Source organism: Mirounga leonina, unplaced genomic scaffold, assembly GCF_011800145.1.
Source record: "Mirounga leonina isolate KUSES-001 unplaced genomic scaffold, KU_Mleo_1.0 Mir_176, whole genome shotgun sequence".
Taxonomy (NCBI): domain Eukaryota; kingdom Metazoa; phylum Chordata; class Mammalia; order Carnivora; family Phocidae; genus Mirounga; species Mirounga leonina.
In genome coordinates, this window is record NW_023270454.1 from 2,227,582 (window position 1) to 2,255,373 (window position 27,792).

A 27,792-nucleotide genomic window follows, 5' to 3' on the forward strand; every position below is an offset into this window, starting at 1 on the left:
GGCTCCTGCCCCACGCCCCAGGCCCCTGAAGGTACCGGAGAGCCCTCCCTTCCCCCTCCCCCTCCCCCTCCCCCTGCCCTTTCCCCTGGCTTCCCCCACTCCTTCCGACGACGACGGGCTTGTTTCGCAGAGGAGAATGTTCCCCTCGTCCCGGCCCAGAGACTCCTACCCTTTCCTCATGAGCCACCTCATTCCAGGCCCCTGTCCACAGCTGTCCTTCCCCGCAACAGCTCATTCCAACCCGACCTCTGGTCACCCTTGCACCGGAAGACAAAACTCCTGGGGTGGGGCCTGGGGGCGGGGTGGCAAGTGGGAAAACCAGGGGCCCTAACGGGCTGCGGTGGAAAAGCACCTGGTGCTCGGTGTGCCGGAAGGCTGGCAGGAGGCTGCCCACAGCCCAGCCGGCGGGGCCCGGGCAGTGAGGGTGGGCTTGCAGGGAGGAAAGCAGAGACCAGGGCTGGTTTCCCAGAAAGGCCTGGGTCCCCCTCCTCCAAAGCTGTGGCCCCTCCTGCCACATCAAAAGTACACCCCCTCCTGCATCATGTCCTGACCTTTTTTTCCTAGTTAAAGGTTTCTTCCCCCACCCCCAGGCTTTCTGGTTCCTTCCTACTGGGCCCTCTCCCCAGCCAGTCCCCAGCAGCTAAGCCTGAATTCTTTCTACTCTTCCTCAGCCACTCAGCTGCCTGCCTTCTTCATTTCTCCTTTCTCGCTGGAGCCCATCCTTCAGAATTCATTCTTCTCTGTCTTCCACTACCCCAGACATCCCTCCATTCCTGTCCCTATCTGTGCCCTCCCGTCCTCTTTTCTTTGAGAAAGAGGTCCAAGGCACACTCTCATCTGTCCCCCTCAAGCCCCTTCCCCTGTGATTTTCCATTTGGATACCCCAGAGCCCCCTCCCCACATTCTAGATTTCCCCAAGGACAGCTCATACCATCAGCTGACCGGCTGTGGGCAGCAGTTACCAGGGCAACAACAAGGGCTGCCTAGGTAGGCAAGTCTGCTGTGAGGTGGAAGGAGACTGGGGCCACGGCCAGGGTCAGCCAGCTGGGCTCCCTCCCCTGCCCCCCAGGGGTCACAAATGAACCAGGCTCTGCGCTGAGCTCAGAGAGAACCAATGGGCCAATGGCAGGGTCCTGAAGTGGTGAGGGTTTTCCCATTCAGGGAAGGCACATCCTGTAGTTCTGGGCTGGGACCTTGGCATCACCTGGCAGGAAATTGCCTTCTGATGCAGCTGCCCTGGTGAAAGACGGGGTCCTTCTCACAGTTCCCAGGGGATCCAGGGTACCAAAGGACAAGCCCAGTCTCCCGTGCTAAGGACCGGGTTTCTCAGATCCTCCCATTCAGGCCTCCCCAGGAGGGGGTGAATCCTTCCTTGGGTGACCAATTCTGGCATTTTGCCCTCTCCCTGCCCCTGAGCATCTGTGCCCTTTAGTACCCCAGGGAGGCAGGGCCCCCAGAGGCCTGCGTTGCTGCTTTTAGGTGATGAGTAGGAGATGCAGGTGCTGGGAGGAGCCAGGTGTTGTCACCCCTCGGTTATCAGTAGAGCCCCCTTTTGCCTCCACCCCAACTCAAACCCTGGCTGTTTCTGCGGAGGCTTGAGGGGCTGTGTGTGTGTATGTGTGCGTGTGAGCGAGCATGAGTGTTACAGGGTTGGGGCCATGGGAGAGGGAAAAAGGCCAGCAGCTCGCCGAGTCTGCTTCCGATTCCGCTTCGTCATGATGCCCGGTTAATGCTCCTCTTGTTTGAGACGGATTGAGCTGCAGCGAGTGATCGAGGTGGAAGAGCAGACAGACACACACAGACACAGATGCACGCCCCTCGGGCCGGCCACACGCTATCAGCTGGAGGTGGGGAGGTTCAGGGAGGGAGGAGGGAGGGGGCAGGGCCCGCCCCGCCAGACGCAGGCTCCAAGCGCCAGCTCGTGGAGAAGCAGGGTGGGGACGAGGGGGTGGGGGCCCAGAGCGTAGGTCCCCTCCTGTGCCACCTCCCCCCCCACCCACCTACCCCAAGCCGGCGTTTTTCCTGTTATTTGTGCTCTGGGAAAGCACGGCTGGGTTCCTGGAAGAGACGCCTATTACCTTGGCTCTTGAGAAAAAGCGGCAGCCCTGGGACCCGGGCCGGCGCCTGCCGCCCCGGCCTTGGGGCCTCAGAGCGTCTGGGCCCCACTGTCTGGGAAGAGGTAGGTGCCAAGGTCTCCCACCTCTCTTCCCCTCTGTGGGCACTTCGGGCTCTGGGTGGTGGCAGGGATCCTCCGGGGAGGGGGTCAGCTGTGGCCCCTGTTCAGTGGGAGAATGGTCGTGCGTGGCCAGACCCTGGGACTAGCTGGGTTTGATCTCCTCAAACCTGATTTGAGAAAGAGGGTCGGGGTGTTTTATACTGTCACCCAGTACCCCCTTCACCTAGCTGTGCTGGGCAGAAGTCCAAGCAATGGGATGAGGGGGACAGGGGTGGGCAGGGGAGCTGTTCTTTCTTTGCTGAATAACAGGGAGCGCGTAGGGAGGAGAGAGGAAGGGGTTGCCAGTCTCCCTCCCAGTGTGCCACAGATCTTGAGAGGGGAGCCGGACACACAGACACCTGAATGCTGGTGGTGATGGGTGTGCTCCCTGTGGGGAGGTGCCTGGGGAGACCCTTTCTCGCCCTTGGCTGGCCAGGCTGCAGTGAGAGCCGAACGCAGACTGAGGTTGGGTGGCAGGGCGTGGCCGCAGGCCTGACCCCCTGCTGGAGTGCTTGAAGGGGCTGGGGCTGAGCAGACCTTCAGGCCCCGAAGGATCCAGAGGCACCCTTTTGCTAGTTATGCCCCTTCCTGGGCAGATGCGCCTGGTGTTTCCCTCCCGGGGGACGGTGTTGCCAGGGTTTGAGAGTCAGGGGAGCAGGGGCAGGTGTAAGAGAAGGAAGGCAGTCAGGCCTTGGGAACGGGGGAGCAGGAATGCTCCCGGGGAATGGGTAAATGGGGGGCACTGTGTTCCGGGACACGTGCACAGCTTAGAGAGGGGGTGTCAGCACGTGACGCGGGTGATTGTGAGCATGGAGAACGGCTGCCGGGGAGGCTCAGTGCGTGGGGGTGAGGGGGCGTCAGTGACACCGTGTGTCACTGTGGGGGCCCTGCCGGGAGAGTGGGGGCGTGATCTTGCAAGCAGGGTGCATGGGTTCTGCAACTGTGTTTCAGTGTGGGCTCCTGCGTGTGTGGGTGAAGTCCACACAGTGTGGAGCTGCGTCCGCGTGTGAGCCGCCGTGCTGCTGGCCTCTCCATATGCTGAACACTTGAGTCATACTGTTCACGTCGTAGTGCAGGTCTGTAGGGATTCCTCTTTTGGAGCTCACGTGTGTGTGTGTGTGTGTGTGTGTGTGTGGACACCAGAATAGTGATATCCCCAGAATTCAGAAGCTGAATTTGGGACACAAGACCCTTGTGTCTTCCCTCTCAATCCAGCTTGTGTAAGTGACAGCATAACGAACCAGCCGGACCGGCTATAAATAGAGACCAGAGCAGGAACATGCTGAGGACCACCACGCGAGCCTGAGGGGTTGGGGGGGACTCAGAAAGAGAGGCCTCTTCAGAGGGAAGGCAGAGAGAACGGCTACAGAGACCCGAGAGTGATCTAGGAGAAACTGGATGAAAAGATGCATATTTGTGTGAGGTAGGAGGAATGGAAGGGGGTGCCTGGGCCCAGGCCTGCTGCCATCAGGGACAAAGACCAGGCAGGGCCTTGAGCAGGGGGGTTCTCAGACCGGGACCCAGATTCGGGGGCCCACCTGCCCCTGCCTGGGGCTCCATCAGAGCGTGAGAGGGTGCTATATAGTGCTGGTATTAGAAGAACCCCAACCCTCGTCCTAGCAGATGGAGCAGGGCTTTAAAAATGGGGATGGGGAGGAGGAAAGGAGAAAAGGGGAGAGAGGGTACAGGCTTTGGGGGTGCTCCACGAACCCCGGCACCAAGCTAGGAGCCCTCCCCTGCTCTCGCACGCCCTTTCGGGGCAAGCGTGGGTGCCCCCTACACACACACACACACACACACACGCACACACCCTCGGGCCTCCCCTGCTGCTGCTGGTCTGCCCCTGCCCGCCCTTCCCCACTCCACCCTGGGATGGGATGCTGTTTTGGGAACTGGTGACCTAGCTGGATCCTGCCTTTATTTCTGGCATTGAATTGTTGCCACAGTAACTGTGGGGGTGGGGCCGGGAGCAGGACAGTGTGAAAGGGAAACAGAGCCGAGGGACGAAAGATGAAGAAAGAGAAGAAAAGGGGAATGGAAAGCAGAAAGAGTGGAGAAGGACCAGGGAGGGGGCAAGGCAAGGTGGTCCCACTGTGAGTGAAACTAGAGAAAAGGGAGAGGGGCAAAGTTCCTGCCCACCCTGACCTCAGCCCGCTTGGACGCTCGTTTGCCTCATTTCACAACTCGCTTACTGTCTGCACCACCAGAGTCCAGCCTGGCCTGACCCTGCCCAGGGGCACGGGGCCTCCCTGCTCCTTGTCCACAGGCAAGGCCGGGGAGCAGGAATCTGGGTGGCTCCATCACGTAAGGTTAGCCAAGGCCCAAGTTCAGCTGGAAGTGGGATCTTCGGGGACCCGCTGAGAAGTGTCCATTGGCTTTGACCTGAGACGGGTCTGGGTAGGAATTCCAGCCTGACTTCTATTTGGGTGGCCATTGGCATGTCATCTCTCCGCTGTAGTTCCTCATCTCTAAATGGGGAGGGCGCTGCCTGCGTGAAGGGCAGAGGGGATGCGTGCACGTCCCTGGCACAGTGGCTGGCCCAGCGCGAGCGCTGGTTGGCTTAGGACTTAGGACGGGAGGCCCCCAGCTGTGGTTCTGCCCCTTGAGCCTTCTTCTTTTCCCCGTCCAGGGAGGAGCCAGTTGGGATGGGCGCTCGGGGTTTATCACCCCGCAGCCCGAAGCCCAGAGGTTCTGGTCGCTGCGGAGAGGCAGATGCCAGGCGGGCCGCGAGAGGCGGGGCTGGGCTGGTGGCCCCTGATAAGGCGCGGCTGCGCCCCGGGAGGGCGGGGCACAGATGGACGAGTGAGGAGCACCCCCATCCCAGGGGAGTGAGCAGCTGGGAGGTCCTCTCCACCACCTGGGCTTGCCTGCCTCCACCGCCTTTCTTTCCCTTTCCTTCCATCCCGCCCTCCCTTCCTGCTGCAGCCTGCCCTCTTGGTCTCTGTCCACCGGAGGCTGCTGGGATGGGGGCAGCGCATTGTGCCTGTGTGACACGGCCGGGTGTGTCCAGAGGGGAGAGAAGGTCAGGACTGGGGGAGGGGGACGGTGGGTGTTGACTTGAGAGGGAAGGAGCTTTGGGGGAGGGGGCCGCTCCTGGCGGGAGTAAGCAGTTGCCTGCATGCTGGGATTTGAGAGAAGCCAAGAAAACCCTCTTTCCCTCCCCCTCTCCTTCCTCTCTCCCTCTCCCTCCTGAGAGAGAGAGAGAGGACACTCCACCCCACACATTTTTCCTTAAAATTTCACCGGTAAGAACTTCACTTCTTAAGGCGAGCCCCAAATTAAAATGCCGTGCCCTGGAAGGTAAGCGATCAGCTGGCTGGCGTGCGCTCTACCACACTGGGCACTGGCAAGCCAGCCCTGGTGGAGTGTGGCCCCAGGGAAGGGAGACGCTGAGGCTCAGCGGGGAGACCCAGCCCAGGGGACAGGCACAGGCTTGCAGACCGCCCTGGATAGGAAGGGTCTGGGGAACAGAGCAGAGACATCATTATTTCAGATCACATTTCTTTTTTTTTTTTTTTTTAAGATTTTATTTATTTATTTGAGAGAGAGAGAGCACATGAGAGGGGGGAGGGTCAGAGGGAGAAGCAGACTCCCTGCCGAGCAGGGAGCTGGATGCAGGACTCGATCCAGGGACTCCAGGATCATGACCTGAGCCGAAGGCAGTCGCTTAACCAACTGAGCCACCCAGGCGCCCTCAGATCACATTTCTGAGTGGCTATGGCTGAAGGCAGTGTTGGTGCACGTGTGAGTGTGGGTTCAGGGCATGATTGTGCCCCGCTGTGACTTGGATCATCGTGGACCCTTCCCCTCCCTCCTTGCCTGGGTGAGTACCTCTCTGATATACAGTCATCGCCCCACTCAGTACCCCCCGTCCCCCCTCCCCACACACACACTGATGTTCAAGGGGAGGGTGCCAAGGCCACCACCAGGCTCAGCCTGAGGCTCCAGAACACATTGAAACTCTCTTCTCCCTGGTGGCTCAGCCATCCTCACTCCCCACCAGTCCTTTTCTACTCTCTTCAGCCTCTGTCCCACCAACCTTAAGATCTGCATATGGCCTTCCCTGTCACTTTTCCTGGGAAAATAAGGGCCTGGCCCAGGCTACAGGGCCCTGTATTGTGGATACCAACTTTCCTTTCCTGTCCTTCAGGGAAGCCCAAGTTTTCCTTCCAAAGCCAGCCCGCCACTTGGGCCTGGACCGCATCCCTCCCCCTGCAGGGACCCTATATCCTCTCCACTCTTCCCTCCCCAGTGCCTACAAAGGAGTTCCAGTCTCCCCTTTCCTTAAACACCTTCAGCCAATCTGGCCTCCTCCAAAGCCACTCTCCAACCCCCTCCGGCCCTTCTGTCCCACTCCCCTGCCTGTGTCCTAGCCAGGCTTGCCCTGACAAGGAGGCCTCACTTTTCCTCTGGAAATGCTCCTGGAGGCCACTGACATGGAAAGCCATACTCCCTCTAGCACTTCTCTCCTCTGGCCACAGACTCTTTTGGCTTCATGACTTTTCCTCAGCCCTTCCCTCCCACCCTCGTTCTCCATACTTACTGCACTCAAGTGCACTAGATACACCCCCTGCCCCCAAGGAGCAAGCCATCTCCTTTTCCTGGTCCCTTTCATGCCATCTGTGATGATTTTTCTTCTAGTCCCCTAGGTGTTTCCTAGGATGCTGGTTTTGAACCTCTTTCTCCCTTGGCAACCTCATATGCCGACTACCACCTCTAGTTAGATGACTCCTAAATCTCTCCAGCCTACCCCTCCCTCAACCTTTGGTTCCTCTTGGACATTCCACCTGCTCATCAACTGTACCCACCTCCACCTCAAGCAGGCATCAAGTGAACTCACTGCTGCCCCTTCTTCTGTCTCTGAGTCAGCCACCTACCCCTGCCCTGGGGAGCTCTCCAGATCGAGTCTGTTTGGCACATTTTGCCTCTAGGATCTCTACCATTTGCCTCCTGTCCATCTTGGGCCATGCGCACAGGTCTAGGCCCTCACAAGCCCATGCTGGAACTATTCCTGTACCTTCCAGGCTGGTCTCTGTCCATGCTGCCCCTTCCTGTCCAGTCCCACCTCCCAGGCTGCAGCCACATTCATCATCCCAAAGCGTTGCTTGGATCTGTCTCTTCGTTGTTTGAAAAAAGTTTCTAAGCGTTCTATGGACCCTGTTGCCCACAAAATGCAATCTAAATCCCCTGGTCTGGGTTGGAGGCCTCCATAATCTGACCCCCAACCTCTTGCCCAACACATAGCTCAATCTCATGAGCTCTACAGTTTAGCCATATTTGCTGTTCCCTAGACAGACTCAGTGCTCCCCGTTCCCCACCTCCCCCCCACCGCCCCATGCCCCTACTTTTGCTCATGCTGCCTTCCTTCTCTTTCAAGAATCCATTCTTTAGTTTTTGCACGAACTCAAACTGGGCATTCAAGGCCTACTTCAAATACCTCCTCTAAGGAATCTTTTTTATTTTCCCTTCCCGACACGCCAGCAGAAATGGTTCCTCGTCCTGTGACCTCACAGCTCCTTCTGTTATCTTATCTGCTTTGCGTGGGAGTTATCTATATACATTTCTCATTTCTGCAGGGGCAGCTTGGCTCCCTTGCCTCATTTTCTTTTCCCCATAAGACTTATCACAGAATGTTGTCTGTGGTTATTGCAGAATAGGTGCTCAGGAAGTATTTGACGAATGGATGGATAAAGCAATATATGATTGGGTGGGTGGGTAGATGGTTGGTGGATGGATGGATGAGTGGATGAATGGAGGGATGGATGGACAAGTGGAGGAATGAGTGGATGGATGGATAGATGAATGGATGGATGGGTGGATGGGTGGATGGATAGGTGGGTAGATATATGAATGAATGAGTGTTTGGCTCTAAGGCTTAAGCCATGCATACAGCTAGTGTGACAATGGCTATTAACTCAGTAAAGATCAGGGGCGCCTGGGTGGCTCAGTCGGTTGAGCATCTGCCTTTGGCTCAGGTCATGATCCCAGGGTCCTGGAATCGAGTCCTGCATCGGGCTCCTTGCTCAGCGGGGAGCCTGCTTCTCCCTCTGCCTGCTGCTCCCCCTGCTTGTGCTCTCTCTCTCTTTCTGACAAATAAATAAAATCTTAAAAAAAAAAAAAACACAGTTAAGATCAGAGAGGAGTGAAAGAGAGCTAACAGCTCTTTGAATATGTATTAGAGTTTATGCTGATCCTCAGACACCTAGTTATAAAAGCATTACAAAGTGAGAGCTAAGAAGGCCGGAGAAGGATAAAGCTCTGGAATGGAGTCCTTCCATGGGCACCAAATACCTAGTGTGACTCTGACAGCAAGGGACTTGTCTTGGAGAAAGCTTGACTCTAGAATTCTAAGAAGACTTGAGAAATGTGGCAGATTTTAGTCTATCCCCACAATGCACCTGGCACAGTACTAGCTAGGCACTTTGAACCATGCCAGTGCTGAAGACACAGTCATTTTCAGCTCCATGACTCTGGACAACTTTTTAATCTCTTTGAGCCTCAGTCTTCTCATCTGTAAAATAGGTCTACCTTATAGGGATGTTGGAGGGGATGAAACATATCATCCTTTTAAACTGCTTATTAGGGGAGCCCAGCTGGCTCAGTTGGTGGAGCATGTGACTCTTGATCTTGGGGTTGTAGGTTCGAGCCCCATATTGGGTGTAGAGATTACTTAAAAATAAAATCTTAAAAAAAATAAAGTGCTATCAAAGTACCTAGCATGAGCATTCAAAAAATGATGGCAATTGCTTTGTTATTTTGCCCTCCAGAAGTTAGCACTCATTCTGGTTAGTGAAAAAAACATGTTCCTGTTTTAGGCAACATATAATCAAGGGCTAAGTTATATGGGTCTTTTTTTCAGTCCCACTGGAATTCAGAGAAGGGTGATCAGAAGGACTAGAATAGTAGGGGAGGCCTCCGAGAGGAGGAGGGTTAGGATGGACCCTGAAGGACAAGTGGGATCTGGGAGACAAGGAGGTGGACAGAGAATAATGGAAGGGCATGCGCAGAAGCAGGAAAGTGGGAGTGAGGGCTGCTCGGGCAGCAAGCGGGTGGTTTTGGTGGTGGAGAGAGGGTGAACCGAAGAATGGTCTGATACAAAGTAACAGATGATAAGATTGGGGGCACCAATGGCCTCAGTCTTTCATTACCCCCTGCGGTAAAGAATGGCTATGAAAGAGACATCTAAGTTCATTAGTCCTTGAGGAAAAATAAATAATAATAGCTAATACTCAACATAGAATTTACAATGTTTTAAGCACTTTACCTGTTATAACTTATCTAATACTCAGAGTCTCGCCATGACATAATACTGTCTTCCATTTCACAGACGAGAAATGTGAGGCACAGAGAGAGTAAGTAACTTGCCCAAGGTCACACAGCTGCTGAGTAGCAGAGTCTATACTCACCCCCAAGAACTCCAGTCCAGAGCTCATGCTTTTAATCTCTACCTTATGCTGCCTCTTCCCTGTACCTGCTGTAGCCATCAGCTCTCTTCACGGCCAGCAAATGGAAAGATAGTCCCACTGCCACCATTGCTGGAAGCTCAGCCAGGCATTCGCTGAACAGTTATTATGTGTCCAGCGCAAGGGGCAGGGGGAGTTTTGCTAAGGGAATTAGCGATGAAGGCTGAAGGTGAAGACACCAAGACATGGCCCCAGGGAACTCATAATCTACTGCAGCAGACAAGACCCAGCTCTCTAGGAGCAAAGAGAGAGCAGTGTGGGGCGGGATGGCTTCCTGCTGAGCCTCAGGGGTGCTGTCCTGCAGTGAAGCAACCGTACAGAGGGCAGAGGGCAGCCGCGCGCAGGCGTCCTGAGAAGGCTTCGGACAGCTGGGATGTGGCCTCGGCCCCAAATCACATGCCTGCAAGTGAGACTGACTGCTGGACAGGGACAGGGATGTGGGGGCTGTGGGCTCCCTGCAGTCTCCACTCCCATCCTCCCTGCAGTGGAACCCCGGGCAGGGGACAGGGACAGGGACACAAGGGATGTGGGCTCCCTCCAGCCTCCCCTCCCTTCTCCGTGGCACCCCCCCCCCCACCCATGACCTGACCACTCATGCCAAGTCAGTTTGGCTCCATCCCATCCTCCCCGTCTGTCCACCTCATAGGTTCAGTAGGACCCTCTGGGCTATGAGACAGAGGGGCGCACAGTGGACAATGGATTGAGGGGGGAAGAGGGCCAGGGGCCAGCAGAGAGCCAGAGAGAGAGGCCACGCGGCAAGGGCCGTGGGGAGTGAGAAGCGGGGCGTGAACCCGGCCTGCGGGCCCAGGGCAGGGCAGGGCCCGGCAGGTGTGACAAAGCAGGAATGTAGAGGCTGCACCGGAACGGCTGACCCCTGTAGTCATTTCCTTTCCAGCCAGAGAACAATGGCTCAAAAACAAGTGCAGCCCCTCCGCTTTCCCGCCTCGCCGTCCCCACGCGCGCTGGCCTTCCCGGGGCTGAGCGAACGGAAAGCCGGAACCCTGGAGGGCGCTGGCTCCCTTCCGCCCTGCTCTCCCGAGCTCCCTTAGATCCGGGGCCCCACCGCCCTCACCCGCACGTCCTCCCTCCCCTCGCAGGCCCGGCACTCGGTCCGCAGCCGGAGAGTCACTGAGGGATGAGGACGCCACAGCCCGGCGGACCGCACTTTCTGCTCTCGTGGCCCCGAGCGCGCGGCGCCCAGGAGCCGGGCCGAGCCTGACGCCCTGTCGTCTCCCCTCGCGCACGGGGCTCTGCGAGTGACCCGACCGGCCGGCCCCTTGCTGCATGGAGCGGCTGCAGAAGGTGCGCGGGGGCCGCCCCCACGTCCGGGCGGTGGCCTGGGCAGCGGGTGGGGCCAGGCTTCCCCGCCGAGGGTCAGGTCGGGAGTCGACGGTGCCACCTGGTGGCTGCCCGCGGCGCCGCACGCCGGGTTCCCAGAGGCCTAGGGAAGCCCGCCCCCGCCCCCGCCGCCCCCTCCCGCCCTCCGCCCGGGGCCCTCCGCCCGGTGGAGAGCCCTGCCCGCTCCCGGCCCTGGCACGCACGCTCATTCCCACCCGCCCGCCTTTCACTCTCCCCAGCAACCACTTACCTCCCCTGGGAGCGTCAGCTCCTCCCGAGGCTCCAGTGTTCCCGGCTCTCCCTCCAGCATCGTGGTGAGTACCTCTCGGCCACCAGCACCCTCAGGCCACCAGCACCCTCAGGCCACCAGCACCCTCAGGGAGGGGGTGGGGTGGGGGACACGCTGGGCCGCTTCACCCAGAGCCTCCCAGACCATGGTCCTGCCAGGGCTGCTAGGCAGAGAGAAGCCAGAAAGCCAGAGAAGTTTCCCCACATCCACCTTCTGCTGGTCTGGTCCTGCCTCGTTGTACCCGAAGTGCTAGGTGAAGGACTATCATTTTTTAAGGTGACTCTCTAAACCCTTAAAATTAAAACAATAGAATTATTAACTAATAGGAACTGGCATCTCAAATGGCTGCCTGTTTTCTTCCTGATAAATCGCAAGTCTAGTTCCTAAGGCCAGTACTCTAGGTGAGGCTTTCGGCACATCTGCTCCATTCCTACCGTTTCCCTTCAGGCCAAGATGGACAATCAAGTGCTGGGCTACAAGGACTTGGCTGCCATCCCCAAGGACAAGGCCATCCTGGACATCGAGCGGCCTGACCTCATGATCTATGAGCCCCACTTTACCTATTCTGTCCTGGAACACGTGGAGCTGCCCAGAAGCCGGGAGGTGAGGGGTGGGAGGCTCCTCTTGGACGGGACTTGGGGGAAGGGCTCCCCCAGCCGCACAGGGGAGGAGGTGGAATCCCTCTCATGCTTCCTTTCCTGGAGGCCAGACTCCAAAACAAGAAAGGGAACTGTGGGCAGAAATCAACCAGTGGTCCAGGCAGTGTCTGTGGAGAGCAGGCAGAGACCGGCTGGAGGCTGGAAGGTATTCCATGTAGAGAACAGGGGAGGCCATGTTTGAATGGCAGCTGCACGGAGCTGGGGGCCGGGGCCGTGGAGGAGAAGCGTGGGAATGGACAGAAAGAGCAAATTAGCCCAAAGCCCTCAGGAACACTGGACTGGGAGGCTGGAAGTCCTCGCTGAGTGACCATGTGAAGGTGTGGTTTCAGCTTCCCCTCCTGTAGAATAGAGGTGATACATCTGCCCATCTACCTCACCAGCGATTTCAGTGCCAGAGATAACTCACAGCAACTACTCTGTAGACTGTCTTCCAGAAAGGGATAGTGTCACAGCTGAGCAGTGAGCTGGAGGCAGGCTGTGGGGAGACGTAACTGCCCTGCACGGAGCCCAGACTCCATCCTGGATGCGTGTGGCTCTTGGCCCTTCCCCCTGGGTGCTAGACTCTGAGGACAGGGCCAGAGCCACCTTCAGTTGGCCCTCAGAGCACAAGCACACTGCTGCAAGATCCATGCCTTCTTCACGCATCCAGAGAAAGAGAGGACTCTGCCTAGGACAGCGCTAAGAGGGAGAAGGATGGAGGGCCAGTGCTGGGAACTGGCAAGGACTGAGAGAGAAGACGTGGCTCAGAAATTGGTTGGGCAAGGGTGCAGAGTTGGGTGGGGGATGAAGTGGCCCCTCCAGGGTTCTAGGGATGAGCATTTCCCCCTACCCTTGTGGCTCTGACCAGCCTCCTCTCCATCCGCAGCGCTCACTGTCACCCAAATCCACATCCCCCCCACCATCCCCAGAGGTGAGTCTGCCCCACACCTGACACTTGCCCAGCTCCCCACCCCCACACAGATGCAGAGCCCACGGGATGACCTCATCCTGTCGCCGACCAGCTCTGGGTCCATCTGTCTGTCTGACCCAGGACCTCATTTAACCCTTACTCCCTGGGTCAGACACCATCAGCAGGTCGAGTCCTTGGATACCCTTCCTCTGCCCTGGGGTTGGGGGCTCATGGGCTGCTGGGGTGGGGGGACAGAGCTGGTGGAGTGAGGTGAAGCAGGGTCTCCATGGGTTGGAGAGGGCAGAGTGGGGGACCTGGGAGCTTCAGTCAACCACACTTCTGCTCTGCAGGTGTGGGCGGAGAGCCGGTCCCCTGGAACCATCTCTCAGGCTTCAGCCCCAAGAACCACCGGGACCCCCCGGACCCCCCTACCCCATTTCCACCATCCTGGTAGGTTTTACTGTCAGTGTGGTGGCACCCTTTCCCTAGGACCTCTTTTTCCTACAGGGACCCAAGCTTCTTATTCTCAATCCTCTACTCTCTGGGGTATATCCTCACCCTAGAATGGCCGGACCCCCTGATGCCAGGACCCCAGGCAGAACTCCCCAAAATAATGGGCCCTGTCATGCCTTTGCTCCCACCCAACGAGAAAAGTGCAAAAAGCCCCAACCCCCTGAGGGACAGTTCCAGAAACTCTGGTTCTGTCTTGGCTCTGGGCAGGAGCCTGTGAATTTCCTTGCTTTCTCCTATCCTGTTTGTGCCCTTCTCCTTACTGAGCTGGCCTCGCCACCATCAGCATATCCTTCTTCTCATCGGCTCTTGCTCCCTGTCCACAGAGACCACCCGCCCGGATTCCAACATCTACAAGAAGCCACCTATCTACAAGCAGAGAGGTGAGGGCTCCCCTCACTGAGCTGGGCTGGGAGGCCATGGGAAAAAGGCTGTTCATAACACACATAACCTCTGCCCTGTGCCCTTTGTTGTGCCATGTTTTCACACCCACGGTGCCACAGGTGTGAACAGGGATAGGAGAGGGAGTTGGGGGCTAGGGTGGGCCCAGGTGGCCTGGCTTGGGGTGGGGACTGACCCTGGCCTCCGCCTGCAGAGTCCACGGGAGGCAGCCCTCAGAGCAAGCACCTCATCGAGGACCTCATCATCGAGTCCTCCAAGTTCCCTGCAGCCCAGCCGCCTGACCCCAACCAGCCCGCCAAGATTGAAACCGACTATTGGCCATGCCCCCCGTCGCTGGCAGTCGTGGGTAGGAGACCGTGTTGGAGAGGGGAGGGGAGGCCCAGGACACCGCCTCACAGTCCCTGTTGAAGCTCCACGAACCCACCTTCTCTGCACTGCCACCCTATGTCCTTCATGACCCCCCTGGCTCATCACTATTCCCTGCCTTCCGCTAGCTCTTGGTGTCTGTGGCCCTGCTTGTTGGTCTTTCAGTCCCTTTCCGTTCACTTACTGGACCACTCAGCAGACATTGACCAAACATCAGCATCCCAGGCTCTGTGATAGGAGCTCTGAAAAAGAGAAAAAGGAATGAGACAAGGTCTTGGTCCCCAGTGCACTTAGGTCGTGTGACTGTGTTGCCTACTCAGCTCTATCACAAGGCTAGAGAATGTTACTTTTCTTTTTTTTTTTTAAGGATTTTATTTCTTTGTTGTAGAGAGAGAGAGAGACAGAGATAGCAAGAGAAAGCAGGAGCAGGGAGGAGAGGGAGAAGCAGGCTCCCCACTGAGCAGGGAGCCCGACACAGGTCTTGTTCCCAGGACCCCAGGATCATGACCTGAGCCAAAGGCAGACGCTTAGCTGACTGAGCCACTCAGGTGCCCCTGTTACTTTTATTTTTATTTATTTATTTTTTGAAAATTTTTTCCTTTTTTTTAAAAGATTTTATTTATTTATTTGAGAGAGAGAGAGACAGAGAGAGTGAGAGAGAGCACAGCTGGGAGGAGAGGGAGAAGCAGGCTCCCCACCGAGCAGGGAGCCCGATGTGGGGCTCGATCCTGGGACTCTGGGATCATGACCTGAGCTGAAGGCGGATGCCCAACTGACTGAGCCCCCCCGACGCCCCTCCTTTTATTTTTTACAAAATAATGTGTAGTGTTCCCTTGAAGGGGCAGCCCAGTGGCAGGCACAAAGCCAGCACCTGCTACGTGCTTGCTGAGTGAATGGTGGATTGACGAGCCTGCCTTTGCCGGTGTTCCCCAGAGACAGAATGGAGGAAACGGAAGGCATCTCGGAGGGGGGCAGAGGAAGAGGAAGAGGAGGAAGATGATGACTCCGGGGAGGAGATGAAGGCTCTCAGGGAGCGTCAGCGAGAGGAACTCAGTAAGGTAGCATCTCGCTTCGCCCCAGCCACCCTGCCCGTGTCTTCTTGGGGACAAAAGTCCCAGGTCTCTAGCTGTTCTGTTCTGAATGGTTTCGTGCCTGAAAAACATCCTCGTATGAACATGAGGAATTCCCCTTCTTCCCAGGACATCAGGTTGCTGCTACTGAAGGGACACCAGGATTTCATGCTGCTTTGGGGGAACACTAGTTAACTTGGGATTAAAGGAAAGAAAAGGGTGCCCACCTCCCAGTGCCAGGCTTCCGGGAGGCTAAGTTTGTGGGAAGAGGAGTAAGGAGAGCAGGAGAGAGGATGTTAGGAGTCATGGAAAGGTCACCGAGAGTGGCCTGGGCTGGTGCTCTGGGAGAGTGACCTGGGATGCAGAGGCCACTTGGATGCAGTTACACGGAGCAGCGCCGACTCCTTGCTCTCGAGGGTGGCCAGACCCAGCGTGGTAGCACCATCAGACCAGAGTGACAGGCCCCACGGGCTCCAGGGCACAGCCCAGCCACTCTGGAAACCTGTCCCCAGTCCTGCCTGCAGATACCCAGCTCCGATGGAGAGAAGAACTGAGTACGGAAGTCTTCCTCTCTCCTTCCCCAGGTTACTTCCAACTTGGGAAAGATGATCTTGAAAGAAGAGATGGAAAAGTCATTGCCTATCCGGAGGAAAACCCGCTCTCTGCCCGACCGGACACCCTTTCATACCTGTGAGTGCCACGGCCGGGACCCCCAAATCACCTGGCCAGACCTCGAGGCCAGAACCAGAGTCTGAGTCTGCCTATCATATGGGGGGACAGGGGACAGAAGATCAAGGCATTCATGCTCTCCTTAGGGCAAGGATACCAGTCATGGAATAAGACTAGATGATAAAGATACTATCAGCTAAAGCAGAATGAGCCAATTTCATTTCATTGACCAAACGTTTATTGAATGTCTAGCATATGCTAGACACTGGGGATTAGAAAGAGTCAGAAATATATTCTTCTTCAGTAGCTTCCAGTCCAGGAGGAAATTGACATGGAAATTAAATGGAAACTGGGGTCAGTGTAGTGGGGCCATGCTGTGATGACATGAGAGGCACACAGTGAGTGCTTCGAGGGGACCATGACAGGGCCTGGGGCCAGAGGGCTGTGGGGGGGGGTAATTAGGTCTGGAAGAGAGAGACAAAGTGAGTGGGGGAGAAGGGCACTGCGGACACTGGGGACAGCATGGGCCCAGAGGCAAGGAACAGGAAACATTCTGGCCAGCTTACAGGACCTGCAGGAGCCTGCAGTTCCAGAACCCAGAGTGGGCCTTGGGGTGGCAGGGATTAGCCAGAGAGACGGGGGTGGCCTGAGCTTTGGGTACTAGCCTCAATCATTTGAGTCTAGTCTGGACTTCCCTAGAGCAGCACGGCTGGAGCTGAGGGAGGGAGATGTGAGAACCCAAGCTGAAACTCTGAGGCCTCTAAAAGCCTAGCCTCGGAGCCACGGAGCATCACTCCTCCTACCTCCTGTTGGTCAGAGCAGCTCAGGGGCAGCCTAGACTCAAGGGAGGGGAGAGGCATTCTTCGGAGACACTCCACCGCATTTCCCAATGGGCTGGGTAAGGGCTAAAGCTGTCCATAGGTCCAGAGAAGGGCAGGGGGTTTAAAAAACATGTAGGAGTTGGAGTCAGCCGAACGGAGATGATGAGGGAGGGGGCTTGGGGGAAGAACAAAAGGACCAGTTTGGGACATGCTGGGCTCGAAGCACATGTAGGTGGGAGCCAGGTCTTACTGAGTTGGAAGCTTGCAGGGCAAGGTGAGTCTTCAGCTTGTGTATAGTAGTAAGACCTTGAGAGAAAAACGGCATCACGGAGAGAAGAGAGGGAAGGGAGGACGTCGAGGCTGTGCCCTGGAGCGCTCCCGCCCCCAGCGAGATCCGGATGCGGAGGCAGGCCTCCGGCCTCCTCGAAAAGCCTCTTGCTCCGCAGGCTGGGGACTTGGGTCTGGGAGCGGGTGCCAGGAGAAGTTGAGGTTGTCTGCTGAGCAGAAGCAGGGTGAGGCTGGGTGAGGTTGGGAAGGTTTGGACTAGCCGCCGCAGGGAAGGGGCCCTGGTGCACGGTGGTCCGTCTGTAGTGAGGGAGTCTAGCAGCGTGGGCTTTATCTCCATGGCCCGCCGGCAACAGGCTGATCCAGGGTTAGGGCTTGATAAGGCAGGCGCCGAGGGAGGAGGGGCCGGGGGAGCTGCTGACCCCCGGGGCGAAGGTCGGGGGTGGCGGTGGGGAGATCAAGACCCCGGAGGTCCGCATGACACGAACAGATGTGTTGGGAGTGAGGCCGAGGGGAAGCGGCAGACAGGGAAGGGCGTGGCGTGGTGGCTGCAAAGTGGGATTCCCGGGCTTCGGAGGGCAAGGTGCAGCCGTTGTGGACAAGACCCCAGGTGGTCGTTTGAAGGGGCTGCCTCATGCGGAGTGGAGCTGGAGGCCACCGGCGTGTGGGATTCAAGGAGCCGTAAGGGCCGTAGGTACACAGACATCCACAGAGTCACTGAGAGCACCCAGGATGATATTTCAGTATGAGTGGGAAGAGTTACGATAGGGCCATTTTAGAGAACGTAGACTAGCGAAGGCCTCAGGAAAGAGGCAGATGGAGAGATGCCCCGAAGGTTGGATTCAATCTTCGTGTTCCACCCGATTTTGCTATTCAGTCAAAATTAGCTTTTTAACTTCCATTTCGGCCTTGCAAAGTAGAATAGCCAAATGTCTACCTCATCATCATTTTTGGCATGCCTGAACTTGTATGTGACCTGTGAACACATGATTGCATAGGTTACGGTCATAGCTAATCAACCTCAACAATTTCAGAAGTTTTTTTAAAGGTTTTTTTTTTTTTTTTTTACTTATTAGAGAGAGAGAGCGTGTGAGCAGGGGAAGGGCAGAGGGAGAGAGAAAATCCCAAGCAGACTCCATGCTGAGCCCGGAGCCCAATGTGGGGCTCGATCTTAGGACCCTGAGATCATGACCTGAGCCTAAAGCAAGTCGGACACTTAACCTACTGAGCCACCCAGGTGCCTTCAACAATTTCAGAATTATGAACAGGCATGTCATTCTTTGTAGTAACATTGAAATGGTCACTTTCAAACATAAATAAGCATTCTAAAAGTAATTTGAAGTGAAAATTTTATGTGTTTTGTAGGTTGAAATTCTATCAGTCACTTGAAATGTAAATGTATACTTATTCTCACAAAAGTGAAATGCTGGGGCACCTGGGTGGCTCAGTCTGTTAAGTGTCGGCCTTCAGCTCAGGTCATGATCCCAGGGTCCTGGAATTGAGCCCCGAATTCGGCTCCCCTGCTCAGCAGGGAGTCTACTTCTCCCTCTCCCTCTGCCCCTTCCCCTGCTTGTGCTGTCTCTCTATCAAATAAATTAAAATCTTTTTTTTAAAAAAGTGAAATGCTTCAGTAATGAATGATCTTTGTAGAAAGATAATTTCCTGCACAAAAGTATTAAAAAAAGTATTAAGAAAAGAAAAACGAGTTCCTCAAAACACATTTTGTTCTCACCAAACTTCCAAACAACAGCTTTTAAAAGGATGTTTTAAGAAGACAATTTTGATAGTTTTGAATCTATCAAGGCTAAACCTTCAAACAAAAATGTTTATCGGGATGCCTGGCTGGCTTAGTCAGAGGAGCGTGTGACTATTGATCTTGGGGTCATGAGTTCGAGCATTTCATTGGGTATAGAGATTACTTACTTAAATAAATACACTTTAAAGATGTTTATCAGGGCACCTGGGTGGCTCAGTTGGTTAAGCGACTGCCTTCGGCTCAGGTCATGATCCTGGAGTCCCCGGATCGAGTCCCGCATCGGGCTCCCTGCTCAGCGGGGGGTCTGCTTCTCCCTCTGACCCTCTTCCCTCTCGTGCTCTCTGTCTCTCATTCTCTCTCTCACAAATAAATAAATAAAATCTTAAAAAAAAAAGATGTTTATCAAAATGATTGCCATAGAATGCCAATGATTTCAAGCACTTGGATATGAAAGAGTTTTGCGATATGGCCAAACTAAGAATCTTTTTTTTTTTTTTAAAGATTTTATTTATTTATTTGAGACAGAATGAGAGAGAGAGAGAGCACATGAGAGGGGGGAGGGTCAGAGGGAGAAGCAGGCTCCCTGCCGAGCAGGGAGTCCGACGCGGGACTCGATCCAGGGACTCCAGGATCATGACCTGAGCCGAAGGCAGTCGCCCAACCAACTGAGCCACCCAGGCGCCCCAAACTAAGAATCTTAATTACAAAGTTCTTTTTAGGAAAACCTGTTAACTGAAACCAGTTTTCTTGAGTTACAATCTGCGGTGCAAGAAAGCTAAGTGATATCATGAAATGTGTAAGTTGAAAGTTACATCTGATCTTGCAAATGGGAAATCTATATATATAATTTTAAGTAAGCTTTACACACGCTGTGGGGTTTGAACTCGAGACCCCTGAGATCAAGAGTCCCATGCTCTGCTGACTGAGCCAGCCAGGTGCCCCACAAATGTGACGTATATTGACTGCTGGTACAGTCTAGCAGCTGATGGTGCAGAGGAAATGATCATTTCTGTATTGTATCATCAAACGTCTGAGATTTGATTACTAATATTGCTAATAATAAAATTGTAATGATTCAATTATTTTGACTAAATTTCAGATATATTTTTGTAGCCCAGAATTTCATTTTATGATGGTGAGCCTCATCCTCTGGCCATCATTGGCTAACTATCAATTTTAACACTCAAGCATTTCACCCAGGTGTGTGTGTGTGTATTTATTTATTTTTTTAAATATTTTATTTATTTATCTGAGAAAGAGAGAGCACAAGCAGGGGGGAGGAACAGAGGGAGAGGGAGAAGCAGGCCTCCCACGGAGCAGGGAGCCCGATGCGGGGCTCAATCCCAGGACCTTGGGATCATGACCTGAGCCGAAGGCAGATGCTTAACGGACTGATCCACCCAGGCGCCCCCAGATGTGTAGTTAGTTAGCTCAGAGCCGGCTGCACAGTGCGACTTGCAGAAGGTAATGGGCAGGAGCCAGAAGCCAACAGGGGCCCCCCCGGGCCCCCCAGGTCCATGTTTCACTGCCTTGCTTCTGGCAGGGGAGACCAGGGAGGCAGCCCTCTCGGGAATGATAGACCAAAGGCACTGAGTGGGGCCTCTTGCTCTCTTGCAGCCTTGCATGCAGGCACATCGAAGTCGTCTTCTCTCCCCGCCTATGGCAGGACCACGCTGAGCCGGGTAAGGTCCCAGACCAGAGATCACAGACCGTGAGGGAAGTGTGCCTTCGGGCACCTCAGAGGGACTGAGCTACTTGGGCACCCTGGGGGAGCAGTGCCGAGTTCTCCAGCCTCCTTCTGATCCCTTTGTGTCCTTTCTAGCTACAGTCCACAGACTTCAGCCCCTCTGGGAGTGAGACTGGAAGCCCAGGTGAGAGGCAGGGCCGCCCAATGCCAGGCGAGCTGGGAACGGGGCCTCAGCAGGCCCCAGGGCAACCCGCGTCTGTGATGTGGGCAGGGCTGTGGCTGGAGGTCGGGGAGGCTGAGCTGGCAGGTTTGGAGGCCTGCTGACCTTAGGGCTGCCTCTGGACAATGATTTTTGTCTCCCACAGGCCTGCAGGTGAGTGCCTTCCGGAGGGAACACACCGAGCAGCAGAAGACATGGACGGGTGACTGGAGAGTTGGGGGGGGGGTGTGGGGCCACAGAACTCCATGGTGAGGACACAAGAAGCCAGGGTAAGGCTGGGGAGGTCTCCCTGCCCCACTCTGGCTCACTGCGGCTTTGGTCTCCCCAGAACGGAGAGGGCCAGAGGGGGAGGATGGACCGGGGGAACTCCCTGCCCTGTGTGCTGGAGCAGAAGGTGAGGGGCAGGGGCAGAGCCAGGGGTGGGGGGCAGGGGACAGAACCATCTGCAGTGGGGGTGGGCCAGCCAGCCGGTGGGGAGAAGCCAGGAAGTGAATGCACTAGGGGTCGATGATGGGAGGGGCAGCAGGGAAGTTGGGAAGATGGTTGGCAAAGATGGCATGAGCCCCAGTGGCCCTTGCAGGCTGATAAGGGGCCCAGGGAGTTGAGGGGGTTATGGTGACAGGAGACTCTATGGTGACAGGAGACCCCCGCCCCTCTCCCTCAGATCTTTCCCTACGAAATGCTGGTGGTGACCAACAAGGGGAGAACCAAGTTGCCTCCCGGTGTGGATCGGATGAGGCTTGAGGTATGCAGAGGAAATGTGTGGGGGAAATCTGGGGCCTCTTTGAGTGCTCCCTTGGTCAGTTGGCCCTGCCCCGAGCCCCTGTCCCTAAGCTGCCTCCATATGTCCCCTTTCCAGAGACACCTGTCAGCCGAGGACTTCTCAAGGGTATTCTCTATGTCTCCTGAAGAGTTTAGCAAGCTGGCCCTGTGGAAGCGGAATGAACTCAAGAAAAAGGCTTCTCTCTTCTGACCCCCCCCCGCAACTCCATGACTGACGCTCTCCCCTTCTGCTTCAGGGCTCTGGAGCTGGGGCCACTAGACCCCAAAGCATCATCTCTTCGGGGAGCAGGGTGGGGGGACGGAGGTAGAGTTGGCTCCATTCCCCAGGTGAGGGGGAGCCAAGACCTCTGCAGTGCTGGGGTTGTGGGACATGAACTTGCTTCCCCACAAGGAGCCAGGGGCCCCCTTCCCTCCTCCCTGGTCCTCACCGCACAGGGCAAACCCAGTCTGGAGCCCAGCACACACAGAGATAATGTTTGCACCCTCTCCCCACCCCACCCCCACAGGAAGGTCCCCATAAGAGAGTGACGAGAAAGGAAGGCAGCACTTAGTGGTCAGGCATGTTGGCAGTCTTGACCAATGGGTGGGTAGAACCCTCGGGCCTGCTAGGAAGAGGGTGAGGGTGGGAAGCCGCCAGGCAGGCAGGGAGAGCCGCAGGACTCTGTGCACCCAAGCACGCCTCCTCACCTCACCTTGGACAGCTTCCCCTGCACCGGGGCCTCTGGCTTCCCTGACTCTTAGCAGGAGCAGCTTGAGCTCAGCCTCTAGCAACGAGGTCACCCTGTCCTCCAGCTCACCATGTTCTCTCCTCGTGACTCCTAAGCTTCAAAGCCTCTTGCTCCAGCCCTGTGGCTTCCCTAGAAGCCTTGGCTTAGAGTGGAGATGTTGCAGAACCCTGGCCCACCGTCAGCCTCCAGGCAAAGTCAGCTAGACTTCTAGCACCCAGGTCCTGGCTAGAACCAGGACCTTGGACGGGATCAAGAGGCCAGGCTGAGTGTCCTGGCTACCAGGTCCTGCCCATACCCCTGCATCCCCACCACGCTGTCTAAAGAATGTAATTTATTGGGGCACCCCCCAGCTGCTTTCTCTCCTGACTCTCTGCCCTACCTTAATCACACTCCCAGCTTCTCTTCTCTACAGATACATATGTGTATATAATTATATATATATTTTTGCCTGGGTCTGGGTTTTGTTCCTGCCCAGACCCTGGCATCCCTTTCCAGTGTGTGTGTGTGAGCTAATGCTGTGGGAGGGGGACTCCGCTTGGAATTAAAAGGTTGCATTGGGTCCCCAAATCTATTTGTTCTTTCTGAGCCACCAGATCTGGGTAAGAGGGAGCGGTGATGCCAGGCTGAGGGAAGGCTTGGGAGTGAGGGTTCAAATGGGGAGCCCTGAGGGTTGGAGGAGATGGAGACAGCGCCCCACTGTCCTTCCCGCAAGCCCGGGCCTCGGAAGCAGGGCTGGCCTAGCAGCGTCCCAGCTGCTGCCCTTCTTCAGGGGCTGTGCGAGCACAGAGGTGTGGAGGAAGGGCAGACAGTCACGCTCTGGAGACTGATACGAAAGCCAGCTGGGGGCAGAGGCTGCTTGTCCTGTGCTGAGGCCCTGAACGCTCAGCTTGGCAGTCAAGCTCATCAACATCTGACATGACTGCACCCTCCAGGGCCTGATACTCCCAGTCTGATGGGGGGGCCAAACACAGAGAAGGTCAACAGTGCATGAGTAGGCGGTCAGGCGACTACTGAAGAGCAGGCAGGGAAAACCAAGCACTGGAGAACCTATGGGTGAGATCAAGTGGTCCGCAGGTTCAGTGGAGGCTGAGGGAGGAGCGGGTACCATGGTCTTGGGTGACTTGGCAAGGCCTCCCAGGGGGGCACAGACAGGGAACTGGAGTGTGGAGGTGGGTGGAGAGGGTGAAGAGCTGACAGGAAGATCAGAAGGAGGACATCATGTGTGGGTGCCGGTGAAGGAGGGGCCGGCCTCACCTGGCAGACAGAACCCCGATGTGGGCGCACGAGGAGGCGTGCTGTCAGAGGGACCCTGTGAGCTGGAGTGTGAACCCAAGAGCTGGGACCTGATTCAAGTCTGCTACCCCCAAGACGAGTTTCCACCCCTTTTGGCTGAAACAAAAGCAAAGTGGGTAAGAATCTCAAATGCGAACAATTATTTTAAGTTGTAGGAGTTCTGGTACATCTGCAACATTGTTTTCTCCTTTCAACAGCCTGTGAGGTCCGTAGCTCAGATCATTTTAATCCTTTCACGGAAAGAGAAGGTTGTAGAAGAGACCGTTGTTCATCTCATCCGAAGCCTGAAGCTACATGCAAGTAACGAGTGGAGATAGTCCTGCAAGGTTCTCGACTGCTAACCCAGGACTTGCCCAGTATAAGCAGCTGCCTCTCGAGGGGCAACAGGGAGGACAGACGAGGAGGTGGAGAGAGAGAGAGAGAGGAACAGTTACCCAATTTTAGGTGTTCAGCCAATGTTTGGAGGGCTTGCCCTGTTCCGGTACTTGGATACAGTGGTGACAAGGCCAGCACCCCATGTTCCACAGAGTTGCTGGGTGTTGAGCAGCAAGGGGTGCTGAGGCAGTGTTTGGTCACAGGTCACTGGGAAGTGCTTTTGGTGGGCAGATTGCACGCTGAGCCCGAAAGCATTTTAAGTTCTTGAGATTTGGAGAGACTTGAAATGGAGCTGGGTCCCTAAGACAAAACCTTAGGAGAATCTCTCAGTGCCTCTTCCCACCACACCCCCCCGCCCCCCCCACTCTTGTAGGCAGGCACATGCATATGAACAGATGCAAAACCTTGGTGATCACTTAGTCCAGGGGTTTCCAAACCTTTTCAGTGGCAAACCTTTTTTAAAAAATTACATTTTATTATTAGTAATTGGAATACACTTACAAGTTGAATTTTATAGCTACTTATGATGAAAATGAATGAGAACAAAGAAACTTTGATGACTAAAAAAATTTTAAGTCAAGATTTATGTCCAACAGTTGCCTCTTTATCACATGCAGGAGCTAATTCACTATTGTATTTGGCTGCGCTGTATCAGGAAAATCCTGATCCACACAGATAAGTACTTACAAAATTGTATGGCTTAAAAATGCACACAAATCCATTCACACTCCTCCCGTGGAGCTAGCACAGCGTCAATGTCCCCTCTTCTTGGAGCTGGGCTTAGTGACTTGCGCATTTAAAACAGTTCACCCAGCAATAGCCTTGGCCCTCATTTAAACTGACAGGAGGAATGGCTTTATTCAGAGGTCTTCTCCCAAATGAGCTAATCTGGCAGACTTTAAATACAGCTGACCCTTGAACAACATGAGGGTTGTTTGAAAACAAAGTCAGAAATCTGTATATAACTTCTGACTGCCCCCAAATTTAACTGCTATTAGCCTGTTCACCAGAAGCCTTACTAACATAAACAGTCGATTAACATGTTTCTTATGTTATATGCACTATATACTTGTTCTTACAGTAAAGTAAGCTAGAGAAAATATTTTTTGAAGATTTATTTATTTATTTATTTATTTATTTGAGAGAGAGAGCGAGCACAAAAGCAGGGGGAGGGGAAGAGGCAGAGGAAGAGGGAAAGCAGACTCTCCGCTGAGCAGGGAGCCTGATGCAGGACTTGATCCCAGGACCCCAGGATCATGACCTGAGCTGAAGGCAGACTTTTAACTGACGGAGCCACCCAGGCACCCCGCGAAAAGAAAATATTAAGAAAATCATAAGAGAGAGGGGCGGCTGGCTGGCTCAGTTGGAAGAGCATGTGACACTTGATCCCAGAGTTGGGAGTTCGAGCCCCAAGTTGGGTGTAGAGTTTACTAAATAATAATAATATTAAACTTTGAAATTTTTTCTAAAAAAGAAAGAAAATCATAAGGGAGAGAAAATATAGTTAGAGTACTATACTGTATTTATCTAAAAACTGCATGTATCAGCGGACCAAAGCAGTCCTAACCCATGCTGTTCAAGGGTCACCATACCTTGGTGGGCTCTAACGCTTTGGGCATGTAACACATACAAATGTGTCCACTGACTGTTATTAGAACTTTTAAGATAAAAATTTAAAAGTGAAGCCAAATGAAAGGTTATGGATTCCTGATGCACTCCCACTATCACCTAGAGTTCCTTGGGGAAAGCGGATTTAATCCCTGCAGCTGCTTCCCTAAGGAAGCAGGCCCAGAAAAGCCCAGCACAAGACTGGACTCGGGTCTCCAGCTCTCCCATCGCCTCTCCGGACACAAAACAGGCTCCTTACATTCTGGCCTAAAAGCCTCCTCCCGTTTCCCATAGGGATCCTCACAGGGGCCCATTTGCAGATGGGCTATTTTTTTCTAATTTTTTTTTTTAATTTTATTATGTTATGTTAATCACCATACATTACATCATTAGTTTTTGATGTAGTGTCCTATGATTCATTGTTTGCGTTTAACACCCAGTGCTCCATGCAGAACATGCCCTCTTTAATATCCATCACCGCGCTAACCCATCCCCCTCCCCCTCCCCTCTAGAACCCTGTTTGTTTCTCAGTGTCCATAGTCTCTCATGGTTCATCTCCCCCTCTGATTCCCCCCCTTCATTTTTCCCTTCCCGCTATCTTCTTCTTCTTCTTCTTCTTTTTCTTTTAACATATAATGTATTATTTGTTTCAGAGGTACAGGTCTGTGATTCAACAGTCTTACACAATTCACAGCGCTCACCATAGCACATACCCTCCCCAATGTCTATCACCCAGTCACCCCATCCCTCCCACCCCCACCACTCCAGCAACCCTAAGTTTGTTTCCTAAGATTAAGAATTCCTCATATCAGTGAGATCATATGATACATGTCTTTCTCTGATTGACTTACTTCACTCAGCATAATACCCTCCAGTTCCATCCACGTCGTTGCAAATGGCGCAGATGGGCTATTTAAAAACGTTTATTTTGGGGGCGCCTGGGTGGCTCAGTCCTTAAGCGTCTGCCTTCGGCTCAGGTCATGATCCCGGGGTCCTGGGATCGAGCCCCACATCGAGCTCTCTGCTCAGCGGGAAGCCTGCTTCTCCCTCTCCCACTCCCCCTGCTTGTGTTCCTTCTCTCACTGTCTCTCTCTGTCAAATAAATAATCTTAAAAAAAAGGGTGAGGACCCTCCTTTCTAAATAAATAAATAAAAACATTTATTTTTCCCAAGCAGCTGTCAGAGAACTGAGATCCAAATGCTAGCCATGTCTGGGCTGGGCAGAATGCTGCCCCCACCCCTGGTGACTTAGGCCGGACTCCAGGCTCCACTCAGGGTACACAGCCACCCTGGGAGCGGTCTGCCTCTCCTGGGCCTCAGCCTGACCGGTGAATGGGCCCCAAAGGGCAGGGCTAGTGCAGTGAAACCCAAGACCCCACAGCTCTAGATCCTACAGCTTTGTGGTAGAAGCTAACCTCCTCTAGTGCCACCCTTAATCCCTGACCCTCTCATCATATGTCAGTGGTCAGCAGAATACATTTTGCACAGATACCAGCCCTCTCCTCAGGAAGATCTTTTCATTCCCGAGGGTTGGAGGGTAGCAGTGGAGGCGGTAGGGGAAACGGGCTTTAAACTGGTGGGGTTGTCTCTCTAGACATTCCAGGAAATGTCCTGGACATTCCTGCTCTTGTTAAGGGTTCTGCCTGTGTAATTCTTGGGCCCAACTTTCCGGGGCAGGAGGCCTCTTGACATAGGAGACCTACCTTCTGTTTCTTTCCTTGGCGCTGCTAGGACAGCCCGGCCGGTTGTTACTTCCTCTGCAGGACCTCTGGAGCAGTGCTGTATCCTCGTAAAAGAACAAGCAACAAGTGAAATTAATTTTCATCATATACTTCATTTAACCCAATAGATCTAATATGTTACAATTTCAACAGGTCATCAGCATACATCACGAGTGAGCTATTTTACATTTTCTTTTTGCAGTAAGTCTTCAGAATCCGGGGTATACTTCGCCCTCCGCACCTCTCAATTTGGACTAGCACGTTTGTTTCGGTGCTCCACAGCCACGTGCCGACAGTGGCTACTGTGCTGGACAGGGGGTGGGGGTAGGGGCATCTAGAGACTTACAGGACCCATAAACCTTCCCATTCCTCGCGGAAGAAACTCCCGGTCCCACTCGTCCTTCTCGCTGCCACCTGGCTCCCCCCACGGGGCCGCGTGAACCTGCTCCTCCGCGGCGCCCCTCCGCTGCGGCGCCGGGCTCCAGGGCTCCCCCCCACCCCCGCTCTGCCGGGCCGGGACACTTCGGCGCCCGGCCTCCTTCCCGACCGCGCGGGCCGGGCCTGGCCCGGCCAGGGCTGGGGGCGGCGGGCGGCGGGCGGCGGGCGGCGGGCGCCCCCAGCGGGCCGGGGCGGGGCGGACCAGGC

At 54.8% G+C, this 27,792-nt stretch overlaps 1 protein-coding gene and 1 long non-coding RNA gene across 6 annotated transcripts; one reads left to right on the top strand and one right to left on the bottom strand.

Moving 5' to 3' along the window:
• Positions 1 to 1,936: 1,936 nt before the first annotated feature.
• DMTN (dematin actin binding protein) lies at positions 1,937 to 22,717 on the top strand. 4 transcript variants are annotated; one of them, XM_035022508.1, is made up of 16 exons: positions 1,937 to 2,179; positions 10,776 to 10,980; positions 11,256 to 11,330; positions 11,753 to 11,908; positions 12,830 to 12,874; positions 13,204 to 13,303; positions 13,690 to 13,746; positions 13,959 to 14,111; positions 15,065 to 15,189; positions 15,786 to 15,891; positions 20,350 to 20,414; positions 20,555 to 20,603; positions 20,785 to 20,792; positions 20,968 to 21,033; positions 21,304 to 21,384; positions 21,499 to 22,717. In XM_035022508.1, exons 2-16 carry the CDS (start codon positions 10,963 to 10,965, stop codon positions 21,610 to 21,612), a joined length of 1,218 nt encoding a protein of 405 aa, XP_034878399.1. In that variant the 5' UTR covers positions 1,937 to 2,179; positions 10,776 to 10,962; the 3' UTR covers positions 21,613 to 22,717. The 4 variants fall into 4 exon arrangements, with proteins under 4 accessions (XP_034878399.1, XP_034878400.1, XP_034878401.1 ...); XM_035022509.1 differs by lacking the exon at positions 20,968 to 21,033; XM_035022510.1 differs by lacking the exon at positions 11,256 to 11,330.
• LOC118022070 lies at positions 17,740 to 27,729 on the bottom strand. 2 transcript variants are annotated; one of them, XR_004682372.1, is made up of 4 exons: positions 27,494 to 27,729; positions 27,130 to 27,212; positions 23,405 to 23,809; positions 17,740 to 17,952 (listed from the first exon to the last, which is right to left on the bottom strand). It is a non-coding gene; the product is annotated as an uncharacterized LOC118022070 (long non-coding RNA). The 2 variants fall into 2 exon arrangements; XR_004682371.1 differs by having other exon boundaries at positions 23,405 to 23,813.
• Between the last annotated feature and the right edge of the window lie 63 nt (positions 27,730 to 27,792).

Excerpts from the sequence above, each read along its gene's own strand:
- DMTN (XM_035022508.1), top strand. Across the intron at positions 11,909-12,829 it reads AGCTGCCCAGAAGCCGGGAG|CGCTCACTGTCACCCAAATC; the intron begins GTGAGGGGTGGG and ends CTCCATCCGCAG. Across the intron at positions 12,875-13,203 it reads CCCCCCCACCATCCCCAGAG|GTGTGGGCGGAGAGCCGGTC; the intron begins GTGAGTCTGCCC and ends TCTGCTCTGCAG.